A 13,129-nucleotide genomic window follows, 5' to 3' on the forward strand; every position below is an offset into this window, starting at 1 on the left:
ATTACATATGAATATGATCGATGGTGAGAAGTTGAAATAGATAATTGATTATTTGAAAAAATATAGAAAAAAAAAACAATTTTGATTATGATTATATTATTTTTATTTGAAATGTAAAACAATAATTTGATGAGCTCAAAAAATTTGGGCTCGGTGTGAGTCCAAAAAAATAATAATTTTTGATTCCCTTTGGATATAATTTCTTTCAATCACGGATTATTGTACTTAAATATAATTTGAAGTCAGTTCAGTGGAGACTACCCTTTCCAGATAAACTCTACGTTGGGATAACTTGATATTAAATATTAAAAAAAAAAAGTGTTAATGGGAAACACGTTTACTGCTAAACACGTTTTCTGCTTTGTTGATACACACACTCACATATGGACACGAATAAAATAGCTACAAGCGGTTACTGTAGTTCATTGAACATTTCTGTTTCCTTTCCATGCTTTGTACTCGTCTGATGGTTCGAGCTTACATCAATGGAGATTATTTTGTTCAATCACTTTATGTTTTCTAATATGCTATCAGAGCATTCAAATCACTAAGCTACGATTGTAGTTTTCTATGGCCAAGGGAAATCAAGCTTCAACATCTTCTCAAGCTATGACCAATTCCAATGGCCGATTAGTTTCTGAAGACTCGAGCAGTCCATTCTATCTCCAAAACGGAGATCATCCTGGATTGGTGTTAGTCTCACATCCACTCACAGGTACTAACTACAATACTTGGAGTCGAGCAATTTCAATGGCGTTAACAGCCAAAAATAAGCTCGTTTTTGTTGATCGGAGCTTATATACGCCCTAAGCCGAATGATTTGATGTACGGAGCTTGGAATCGCAGCAATAGCATGGTTATTTCGTGGATTTTGAACTCTGTTAGTCGAGAAATATCGGATAGTCTTTTGTATATACCAACGGCATCTGAAATTTGGATCGACTTGAGATATCGATTTCACCAGAGTAATGCTCCGAGAATTTTTCAACTCAAGAAGCTTTTAACTGGTTTACATCAAGGATCCATGGACATCAATGCTTATTACACTAAATTGCGAACTCTCTGGGATGAGTTGAAGGATTTTCAGCCTGTATCTGTCTGCAATTGCGGTTCAATGAAGGATTGGGTCAACTATCAGAATCAAGAGTGTGTGATGCAATTTTTAATGGGGCTAAATGAATCTTATGCACAGATTCGTGCTCAAATTTTGATGATGGATCCAATTCCTGTGATTTCTAAGGTTTTTTCGCTAGTTGTTCAGGAAGAGAGGCAACGATCTATACACAAAGACATTACAAGTTCTTCTACTGATCAATATTCCTTCCTTCATCAGCCTTCCGTGGTAGCTATGACTAAAGGAAATCAGTATGTTAAAGACAATTCTGGTGACAAGCCAGTCTGCTCTCATTGTCATATTAAAGGACATACAATTGACAAGTGTTACAAAGTCCACGGCTATCCGGTTGGTCATCCGAAATATAAACAACAACAATTGGGCAGTGGTCGGCAGATACATGTCAACCAAGCACATATCTCACCTGCTCCCTCAATGAATTCAATGGCAAACTCTCTGAATCCTGATCAGTGCAGGCAGCTTATTGCTTTCTTGAGTTCACAGCTTCAACTTGGTCATCCTAGCACACTGGACACACAACAGCTTGAACCTTCCGCTTCTTGTTTCAGTGGTAAATATTCTTTGGCCTTTGGTCTTAACCCCTCACTCAGTGCACGTTGGGTATTAGACACAGGTGCTACCCATCATATTTGTTGTTCATTGAGTTTCTTCTCTTCGAGCAAATTATTTTCTTCAAGAGTTACTCTGCCTAATAACTCAGTGGTGTATGCCACACACATTGGTTCTGTACAACTGTCTCTGATTTATATCTAGATGACGTGTTGTTCGTCCCTCAATTTAGTTTTAACCTGCTCTCTATCAGCTCGTTAACTAATCAAACTCTTTGCTCAGTTCACTTTCTTTTTGATTCATGTTTTATTCAGGCACTTACCACGAACAAGATGATTGGGATGGGTAGCAGGATGGGAAATCTGTATATTCTACATCATTCCAGTCCACCTCACTCCAGCCCTTCTCGAACAGTCTGTAATGTTTCCTTTTCAAAATTACAATTGTGGCATTATAGAATGGGTCATCCTTCTTTTCCTAAGCTGTCAGTTTTAGAGAATGTTTTTGGAGTTAATTCTTTAAAACATGATGGTGTAATGCATTGTTCGATATGTCCCTTGTCTAAGCAAAAGAGGTTACCTTTTATTTCGCAAAACACGCTGTGTGATAGTTCTTTTCAACTACTTCACATAGATATTTGGGGACCTTTTACACCTTTGAGCATTGAGGGATACAAGTATTTCCTTACTATAGTTGATGATCATACTCGTTTCACATGGATTTATTTGTTGAAATCTAAATCGGATGTTTTGCATCTATTTCCAAACTTTTGCAAGATGATTCATACTCAATTCGGACAGAAAATTAAGTCAGTCCGATCGGACAATGCTCCAGAACTAAATTTTTCTGATTTCTATAAGTCCGAGGGAATTATCTCTTATCACTCTTGTGTTGAAAGGCCACAACAAAATTCTGTTGTGGAAAGAAAACACCAACACATTTTGAATGTGGCAAGATCCTTAATGTTTCAATCCAATATTCCCCTGCCATACTGGAGTGATTGTATTTTAACCTCTGTCTATCTTATCAATCGTACACCTTCTTCTCCAATTTTGAATCAAACTCCTTTTGAACTTCTCTATCGTAAGAAACCCCTCTATGATCATTTGAGAGTTTTTGGTTGCATGTGTTATGGGTCTACCCTCTTGAATCATCGCACAAAGTTCTCTCCTCGTGCTATTAAATCTGTCTTCCTTGGATACCCAAGTGGTTACAAGGCTTATAAACTCCTCAATCTCCTCACAAACGAAGTGTACATTAGTCGGGATGTGGTGTTTCATGAAACCATTTTCCCTTTTTATGGACCAGCCAACTTCCTTTCCACATCAAGATTTCTTCTCTGATGGTGTTCTTCCTACACAGAAATCAGTTGCACGAGAAACAACTACAGATTCTGGTCTTACATCTCGGTCACATAGAGTCTGTACTAAGCCACTCCATTTACGTGATTATCGCTGTTATTCTACTCATTCTTCTCCCATCTCATCCACTGCTCATCCTCTGTCTCTTGTTCTTGGCGGGACTCGATTATCCAAGAAGTACTCTGCTTTTATACACAATGTTTCATCTATCATTGAACCTCAGTATTTTTCCCAAGCTGTTGTTAAGCCAGAATGGTGCCAAGCCATGGCCACTGAACTTGAGGCGTTGGAACGTAATGGAACTTGGTCCATTGTTTCCCTACCCCTTGGGAAGACTGTTGTTGGGTGTCGATGGGTCTACAAAGCTAAATTTCATGTTGATGGCAGCCTAGAACTGATACAAAGCTCGCCTCGTTGCTAAAGGTTACACGCAACAAGAGGGAATTGATTATCTTGAAACTTTCTCTCCCGTTGCAAAACTTGTCACAGTTAGAGTTTTGCTAGCCTTAGCTTCAATTCGTGGATGGTTTCTAACTCAACTTGATGTCAATAATGCCTTTTTGCATGGTGACCTCTCTGAAGAAGTTTACATGTCTTTGCCTCCTGGTTATCAACATAAGGGGGCGGTTTTTCCTCATAATGCAGTGTGCAAACTACACAAGTCTATCTATGGACTTAAACAAGCTTCGAGACAATGGTTTGCCAAATTCTCCTCCACATTGATTCGGATTGGTTTTGTTCAATCTCATGCTGACAGTTCCTTATTTGTACGAACTCGAGGTCGTACGTTCTTGGCATTGTTAGTTTACGTCGATGACATTGTATTGGCCACCAATGACAAAAAGGAAGCCAATGATTTGAAAATATTTTTGGACAGTTGTTTCAAGTTGAAAGATCTTGGAGATTTGAAGTACTTCCTTGGCATTGAGGTTGCAAGATCTTCAAGTGGCATTTCTATATGTCAACGCCATTATGCTTTACAGCTTCTCACAGAAACAGGTTTACTGGGCTGCAAACAACGTTCAACTCCCTTGGATGTTAACCTGAAGTTGAGCATTGAAGATGGTGAGCTACTCCCCGATCCTTCCTTGTATCGCAGGTTAGTGGGAAAATTATTATATCTCACTATCACTCGACCTGATTTGGCTTATTCAGTGAATCGGTTAAGCCAATTTGTTGCTTGCCCAAGGGAACCACATCTACAAGCTGTGTATTCCATTCTTAAATATGTGAAGGGTACAGTTGGACATGGCTTGTTCTATGCCTCTTCATCTTTAAAGCTCAGTTTTTTTTCGGATTCTGATTGGGCAACATGCCCTGATACACGTCGTTCTGTTTCTGGCTACTGTGTCCTTATTGGGGAGTCCTTAGTTTCATGGAAGTCTAAGAAACAACACACGATTTCCAGATCCTCTGCTGAAGCGGAATACAGGTCAATGGCTGGCGCTACTTGTGAGGTCGTTTGGATGCTAGCAGTACTTAAAGACTTATGTATCTCATATAGTGAACGTGCGGTATTGTTTTGTGATAGTCAATTGGCCATCCACATTGCCTCCAATCCAGTGTTTCATGAGCGCACGAAACATATCGAGATTGATTGCCACATTGTGAGAGAAAAAGTACAGCGTGGTCTTATCAAACTCCTACATGTTTCATCTCAGCTTCAACTTGCAGACTTATTCACTAAGTCTCTATTGTCGTCTCGATTTCGCATGTTATCTCGAGGGGGCGTATTAAATATTAAAAAAAAAAGTGTTAATGGGAAACACGTTTACTGCTAAAAACGTTTTCTGCTTTGTTGATACACACACACACTCACATATGGACACGAATAAAATAGCTACAAGCGGTTACTGTAGTTCATTGAACATTTCTGTTTCCTTTCCATGCTTTGTACTCGTCTGATGGTTCGAGCTTACATCAATGGAGATTCTTTTGTTCAATCACTTTATGTTTTCTAATACTTGAAATAATATCTCAATTTGCATGTGATTATATATGAATATAGGGCTGTTTTTTTTTAAATAAATAAAAGTTGGTATCAAGCTCGAATTTTTATATAACAAACGAGTCGAGTTTGAGCTTGATATTATTTGACTCAATTTGATTCATTTACATATTTGTATACACTTTATTTTTCTTTTCTAATAATGCTTGGAAGACTATCAAAAGAATGCCTTGAGTGAAAATTGCATCAGTTTTTTTAAAAAATACATCAGCGCTCCCAAGAAGGCAAAAACATTTATCATGTAAAGTTGAGTACGAATAAGGAGATAACGCCAATTATTTATAGTTTATATTTTATAAAGATTTCAAGTTTGAATCTAGGTTTCAGACTTAAAATGAGTGACGAGTCTAAGTATCATACCCACATATATTAACGTTTAATTACAAGAATATGAATTCTTTTTCTAATTTATGATAATAAAATTCAAGTGAGATGAGATAAATTAATTTAAATTAAATTAAACAACTAAAATAAATTAAGTAAAGCAAGAAATCTAAACTAAAGAGAGGGAAGATTAATTTAGAGGGAAATTCAAGTGAGATTAGATAAATTAATTTAAACTAAATTAAACAACTAAAATAAATTAAGTAAAGCAAGAAATCAAAACTAAAGAGAGGGAAGATTAATTTAGAGGGAAATTAAAGTTCGTAAAAACGATTAAAAGGACGTTTGACTAAACTTATTTAAAATAACTTATAAACTTTTACATCTTATAAGTGCTTTTAGGAGCTTATAAGCTGTTATGTCTTATGTTATAAATAAACTGTTAAAGTGTTTGAATGAACTTATTTTAAACAACTTTAATATGTTAATATTTTTGACATTATAAGATCTTTTTATTGTCAAAACTATCAAAAATGATATAATACTATAAGTTAATGTAAGCAACATATATATAATATATATGTGTGTGTGAAAATAATTTTAATATTTTAAAAATAAATCTATTTTATATTTATGTTTAAAAATATTTATATTCTTTAAAGAAAAATATTTAATATTATCTTTAACCTGTATAAGTAAAATGTTGATTGAAAAAGTTGTAGTTAATAATTTACTCAATAAAATATTAATATTTTGTTTTTAATATTCTAATAAAAAATATAAACAAATCATATTTTAAATTCGATTTAAATAAAAATAAAGTGATAAAATGCGGATTTAAAGAGTGATCATAAAATGAGAATTTAAGAAGATATATAAAGATATTTTAGAGAAGTGAAATGCAAAAATAAAATCTTTTTTTAAAACAGTTCAAACAACTTATTTTGACAGCTTATAAACTATTTGTAACTTTTTATAACAAACTAGTTATGAGAGCTTATAAGTTCTAAAACAACTTATAAGGTATTTTTAGAGCTTCTAAGTTTTTTCAATACTCTCTAAGGTGCACAACGATACCAAGATAAGTTAATAATCTTCTTGTCAAATTCAAATTCAATAAATTAATTACTTAATTCACAATGAAATTCTGGCTAAATTAGTTTGGACGCTATTTATGCTAACTAGACACTCAGATGCAATAACTGGCAGTGTCCGGTTAGTATAGAAAACGTAGTCTAGCATGCCTAACATGATTTGTAACAAATTGATTTTCTTTCTAATTGTTTTGTCGGCTCGTCATTTTGATAACTGGTTTATGAAATAGCATCCAAATACTTGAGCTCATCCGATTTCCACCTAGTACAGTGGGAGTTTGTGGAATTTTTATAAAAGATTAAAGTCTAAGATACCTATTTAATTTTCATAGAGGAGAAGTGTGTATTTTTTATATTTCACATGGAAATTTGATGAAAAAACTCTATGTCAACATTTGATTATGTTTACGACATAGAAATGTCAATTTTCTCCGCGGATTTGGGGCTTCTCTAGGAAAAACCGAAATGAGATAGGTTTGGGGATTTTTCAAATCCCGAAGTAAATCGGAAACGTTTACGAGAATATTATCCTAATATCCGAATATGTCACAAGGCCCCCGATAATAATATCATTACTACTATTGATAATATTGATCTTCCTAATTAAAAAAAAAAATTCAAATTCTAACATTCAAATCTCGTTCATGATCCAACTCGTTACTTCATGATAATTATGTGGCTTCATTTTTTGTTTCTTAAAACTATGAATTATAAAAGTTTCTATTGTTTTAGTAATATTAGTATTTATATATTAATTGAATTATTGTATAAATACTCTTTAAGTGAATTCAAATATTTTTTTGGTTAATTCAACTTATATTTGAAACGGGGATGGAGATAATGATATAATACAACTCATGTTGCGGATGATGATGACAAATCCAGTTCATTTCGTTACCATTTCTAGATTATTTCAGCGATGATGATGGCTATAATGAAGATTTAATGTCCACGAAATTTATGTAAGAATTTTCAGACCAATTAGATAGAATCGGATATAGAGACTCGATAGAGACTTAAACCTCGCGGAGATTAAATGGAGAACATCAGAAAGAACAAGAATTGGGGGTGGGGATGCCCCGTTCTATTGCCATCCCCAGTACAACAACACAATAGTTTACTCAAAGCCTCAAAGACACAACACCATGTAACATTTTACCAACATTCTGATTAATATCACACAAAATGTAGTGAGCTTTTCAAACTCCAAAAACAATGATTATGACATATACTCCCGTAATTTAAGTAATTGGTACAATCTTAATCTCGTTGGCAAGAAACTTGGCCCTTCATAATTTTTCATTTTCGCCTTTTTTTCACCAACGCTTTTAGAATTCAGGAACGGGTTCATCCTCACCAGAAGGTGGTGTCAGAACCCAATCTCCATTCTCATCAAGAATCATCCCTTTATTCTTCTCTACCCACCAAGAACCCGGAATCAAATACTCATCCTTCAGAATCGCACTCGACTTGTTCACCAATGCTAAGTTCCTTTTCACCTTCAATTCAAACTCCCCGTCAGCCCCATTCCAACCCGCCACAACGTGCAGCATCGCCTGCAGGTTATGCCAATCACTCGGGTTCCTTGAATCCTTCAAGCTCGGAGATTTTCTATTATCAATCTCCAGCTCAATCCCAGTGTTCTTGTATCTTAGTAATGAACTAGGATACCGTGGAATCAAATCGATTTTGTTCCTGACATGCAATACGTTCAGATTTGGATACTTATTCACTCTCTCGACAAAAGCCTTGTTCCCTACTTGTGGGCTTCCGAACACAATAGCTGAAACAGGTATATCGTTAACCCCATTTTCGACAAGATCAAAAGCAGCTAAAATTGCCAAAGAAGCGCCAAGACTGTGCCCTGTTAGTGCGATGCTCAAGCTTTCATTTTTATACTGGTTTCTCAAGTCTTCAATCTTTTTCAGAACCTGTGTTCTTGCGCTTAGTTTGGTGAACGACGAATTGGGATCGTTCGAAACGTAAATTGTGAGCCAACCTTTCATAACTTTAGGCACTTTTTCATCATCTTCGTCACTATCACTACCACTGCTGCTATCTACTTTTTTATCCCATGTTTTTGGACGCAGCAACTGCTGCGCAGACTCAGGTCTGGTGTAATGAACGAGAAACAAAAAACATATGCATATATTATAAAAGTAAACAATAAATGGACGGAAGTTGGAAAAAAAATTACTAAATTTTAACTAATGACAGATTATTAAAAATCTAAGTTTGATAACGAATTTTGCCAAATTTTATTTCTCTTGGCTTTTTTCTCTTTAGAATCAGACTGTAGTACAGTACTCGAAATTTACCTGGCGCCGACTACGTCGATCCACTCATAACTTCTGGTGGTGCCCCGCCAAGCAACGTAGATCTCGCGGCGCCCCAAGGCCTGGCTAACTTCATCGGTGGTGACAGCAATATAGCCAATCCAATTGGATTCCCTATCCCAAGATTCACGCGACAGAGAATGCAAAAACAGGGACTTGACCACTCCGATTCTCGCGGTGGCGTAAAGGAAACAGTAGACCTGATAATCGGAAGCTGACTCGAGCATCACTTTCTCGAAAAAAGACGTCTTGCCGTACCTGCTGCTTCCGGCGTACTTGGAATTGGCGTCATTATTGAAGGCGTCGTAAGTACCCTGGCAGAAGTCGCCGCAGCGGAGGATCAAGCGGCGGAGGCTAAGATTCAGTGGGTTGAGAAGGCCCTCCCAGTTCTTGCTGCCCAATAGTTCTTCCCGTGAAGGCTCTGCAGTTGATGTTCCAGTCGAGGCCATGTTCTAGTCAATGGCAATAATACGTGTGATCTTTGATATGAAGATAAGGTCTTTGTATGATCGAAATCAGCGGAGCAGGACAAGCTGAAATTATTGTATGCTGGGGGACCGGTAAATCTCGTTCAACAAGAAACTATCTTTAGGACATTGTTCCTGATAATATATCCATGACACACATTTATCAATAAATAGATACATGCCAACCTATACGTATAAAAATGTTGATAAAAGATATTATTTTTTAATTATGTATTGACAAAGTTAATTTTTTATATACATTTTTATGTGTATATTACTGAAGCACAATATATTGCATTCTATTTTATTTTTTAAAAAAAACATTTTATTTTATTTTATATACTTATAAAAGTGTTGAAGCTGAAATTTTTTTCCAATTGTAATCAGATATTAGAAAAATAAAGTTATGTTATGTTATGTTATATTTTAGTTTGTATGTAGTAAAGTAAGTCATATTCATGTTTTTAAATGTTTTAGCTAATTAAAAAAAACAACTATTAAAATTAATTAATTAATATTAGTATTAATTATTTTTCTCATTTTAATAATTTTCTTGGATTTTTATTTAAATTCTAAATTATATTAATTATGTTATTTATTGGTCTCTTTCACTATCATTTGAATAAGCTCAATGAATTAAAAAATAATTATAATGTAATTAAATTAAAAAATACTTCAAAAACTTTTATATATATATATATAAAGGACCAGATAAAATATTGAATGTTTCGAATGAAAAATCATCTAAATAAATTCTAAATAAATATATTGAAAAATTAAAAAAACAAACAAAAAAGATAAAATCCATCATTATTATTTTAAAATAAAATAAATAAATTGAACTGAAATAAATAATATATTTAATCAAATTTTTAACTTCATGAATAAATATAATATTTTATAACCTAAAAGTTAATTGTAAATCTAAATGTTATTAAACAAGAAAATTATTATGTATGAATCACAAGTATCTATAAAATCATCTATATACATTATATGATATGATATTAGAAATATATTTTTGTAAAGCTGTTAAATGTGAAAAATCAAATAAATTTTTTCAATAGTTTTTTTCCACTAATTCTAATAATAAATGATTGATAGTTTTAATTCCTCTCATAACTTCTATTTTATTTGAGTATCACTATAATTATAGATTATCAAATAGTATTTAATTATAAGAATAATGACATGATAATTTGTTTGCACTTGTAAAGTTAATCTATACACATATAATAACAATTATATTGACAAAAAGATAATCAAACATTAACTAAACAAATACAATTACTTTGAACGAAAAAAATATAATATTTTTGGGCTCATTAACTTATGTTATTTTTCTGTAGTAAATTGACTTCTTTACTAAAAAAACATTTGGTATGTGCATATGTTGGATATGATTATCTTATGTAACATTATTTATTTTTTGTGTTGTTCAAATTTAGACAAATAGAATAGTTTGGTTGAAATACATTTAATTACAGTCTTTACTTAGTTCCAGTAAGAGGTGACTCGCTAGCCTTTCTTAAAGAAGCGTTTTCTTCCTTCGGGGCTTCTTCTTTTGTGACAGAAATCTACTATATTGACTGATATTGATTATCTCATTTCAACGTGAAAGTCTATCAAAGAGGAGCTATTCTTCTTCTATAAAATAGAAAATTATATAATCGTACACCCAAAGCAAGCAACGAAAACCTCTGCCTCGGATCCTACGGATCAAAGCTAGGCCACACAAAAAAAGGAAATGTAGAGTAGTGCTCTCGCTAGCTGGAACAGAACTCACAGATGGAGGAACAAATCAAGCGTAGGCCTTCTTTGAGTACAGCTTCAAGTAGCTCTAATAAATTTTCCGTCGAATCAAATAAATGTGTGTAAATTTGAGTTCAAAGAATATAAATAAAATAATTTAATGCATATATCTATTTAATTAATATGTCAATTAATTGGTTTGTAATGAAATGATTATAAGTTAATTAAGAGAATATATGCATTAAGTTTTTATTTATGATTATTTGTTATTAGTAACGTGAGTTAACCGAGATTTTTTGTAATGATCTGAATAATATTAAATTTATCTATGTCTCTTCAATTTCCTTGCATTATATGTGTTTACTAATTAGCTTATGTTATTTATTTATTTCATATTTGTTACTATTAAATTTATATTTTTATTTCATTACAATACAATTATTGTTCTTGAAAATTAAATATATTTATTTTAATTTTAATTAACTTTAGTTTTGCAATTTTGAAAATATCAAATCACATGCATAAATCGGAAAACTCTATAGATACATATATTTAAAATTTTAATATCATAAGACATATATGGAAATTGTATTCTATATATATATTTTTTATTAACTTTAATTTTCTAAAATAATTTATTATTAGATTATAGGTCATTGACTGTAAGGACCGTGTATCGTATTATCGTAAATCCTATATGATTATCGATAATTCATGAATTTGATATGTGATTATACATTTTATGTATATTATGACAATGAAATTGAGAAATGAATATTGAATATGAATTGACGTTGTAAGAGCTCGATTGGAGAGGTCGGACGCCAATATAATACCAAAACCAATATTTGGTACAGTACATGTGGCGCCCGGGCGGTAGAAAATGACCGCCCGAGCGCCAGTGTGGAATATGGTGTGTTCTCGGACAGGACATGCCGCGCCCGAGCGGTAATTTGTGACCGCTCGAGCGCGGTATATATTTGACTCGGGGGCAGAACCTCTCGCGCTCGGGCGCGAGAATTCTACCGCCCGAGCGCCGAAGCGGTGAGTTGATAAGAACAATTCTTTCATTCGTTTTCTTCATTTCATTTCAGAGACTTCGAGAGAATACGAGGGAATTTAAATTTCTTTCGTCCAAATCGACTTCGAAACGCTGTCTAAACGCGAAACAAATTATATATTTGTGATCGTCGCGTCGAAGGCTTCTGACTGAGGTAATTTTCTTCTAGTTCCAGCAGCTCTAAATATCAAAGTGCTGGAATAGCATGTATTTGAAGTTGAATTTCTTATATGTAGTGGAATAACCGACAAGAAACTTATATTCGAAGTCGGAATTGAATTATGATATGATTTAGATTTGATATGAATTTTTGAAATTTCAAATGATATTTGAACCTCATATTAATGATTTTGGAGTATGTTATTGATTGGAATGAGTATGTTATTGATGTAGATAAAGTGTAATATCGATATCTTCAGGCTACATCAACTGGAAACGAAGAATTGAGGTATGTTGCGACCGGGTAACATACGACAGGTATCTGTATTATATGATATATGTCGGATTGATTTGATTGATTGGAATGAGATTATGTGTTTATCTGCCTTATTTGTCGATTGATGTGGCATACATGACATTGAGATTGAGATATCGGTGTATAAAATAAATGTTTTGTTAACACACATCATTTTATGCATACATCGATACATGACATGCACGTTGAGCTATGATCCTTGGATACCCTGATATGATATGATTGGATTCCGGGGTTTGTGAACACAATCGCTATGCCGGTATTATATGACCCGTAAAGCATAGACAATTGTGGCCCCATATGATTGGATATGAGATTTGGGATTTGATGGTGCTTTGCCGACGCTATCATACGAGTATCCCATATTGGCCGGTGTGCCAGCTCGAGCATTGATTTGATAGCGATTCGATTGATTCTGACATGTGCTCAGTGGATGGGCATTTGATCTGATACCTCCACGACATACATGCATTGCATACCATATATCATTGTTTAGATACTTGTGGTATATATGATTGCTTGTTCCATACGGAGCTTTGCTCATCCCCAAGGGGGGCTGTTGTTATCT

The 13,129-nt window shown here is 33.8% G+C and overlaps 2 protein-coding genes across 2 annotated transcripts; one reads left to right on the forward strand and one right to left on the reverse strand.

Moving 5' to 3' along the window:
* Window positions 1-570: 570 nt before the first annotated feature.
* Window positions 571-4,618, forward strand: LOC142526116 (uncharacterized). The gene is made up of 6 exons (XM_075630380.1): window positions 571-715; window positions 795-1,735; window positions 1,999-2,097; window positions 2,993-3,338; window positions 3,469-4,502; window positions 4,577-4,618. Exons 1-6 carry the CDS (start codon window positions 571-573, stop codon window positions 4,616-4,618), a joined length of 2,607 nt encoding a protein of 868 aa, XP_075486495.1.
* A 2,906-nt stretch (window positions 4,619-7,524) lies between these two features.
* On the reverse strand, window positions 7,525-9,399 carry LOC142526659 (phospholipase A1-IIdelta-like). Its single transcript, XM_075631181.1, has 2 exons — window positions 8,790-9,399; window positions 7,525-8,583 (listed from the first exon to the last, which is right to left on the reverse strand). The coding sequence occupies exons 1-2, from the start codon at window positions 9,254-9,256 to the stop codon at window positions 7,800-7,802; spliced, it is 1,251 nt and encodes a 416-aa protein (XP_075487296.1). The 5' UTR covers window positions 9,257-9,399; the 3' UTR covers window positions 7,525-7,799.
* Between the last annotated feature and the right edge of the window lie 3,730 nt (window positions 9,400-13,129).

The sequence above is a fragment of the Primulina tabacum genome, chromosome 15 (assembly GCF_025594145.1).
Source record: "Primulina tabacum isolate GXHZ01 chromosome 15, ASM2559414v2, whole genome shotgun sequence".
Taxonomy (NCBI): domain Eukaryota; kingdom Viridiplantae; phylum Streptophyta; class Magnoliopsida; order Lamiales; family Gesneriaceae; genus Primulina; species Primulina tabacum.

What these genes read in the sequence shown, in the direction of transcription:
- LOC142526659 (XM_075631181.1), bottom strand. Translation starts at nt 9,256, where the DNA reads ATGGCCTCGACTGGAACATCAACTGCAGAGCCTTCACGGGAAGAACTA. An exon ending in ATCGACGTAGTCGGCGCCAG is followed by an intron (nt 8,584 to 8,789) that starts GTAAATTTCGAG and finishes TCATTACACCAG; the next exon opens with ACCTGAGTCTGCGCAGCAGT.
- LOC142526116 (XM_075630380.1), top strand. Translation starts at nt 571, where the DNA reads ATGGCCAAGGGAAATCAAGCTTCAACATCTTCTCAAGCTATGACCAAT. An exon ending in ACTCCAGCCCTTCTCGAACA is followed by an intron (nt 2,098 to 2,992) that starts GTCTGTAATGTT and finishes TTTATGGACCAG; the next exon opens with CCAACTTCCTTTCCACATCA. An exon ending in TGGCTGGCGCTACTTGTGAG is followed by an intron (nt 4,503 to 4,576) that starts GTCGTTTGGATG and finishes GTTTTGTGATAG; the next exon opens with TCAATTGGCCATCCACATTG.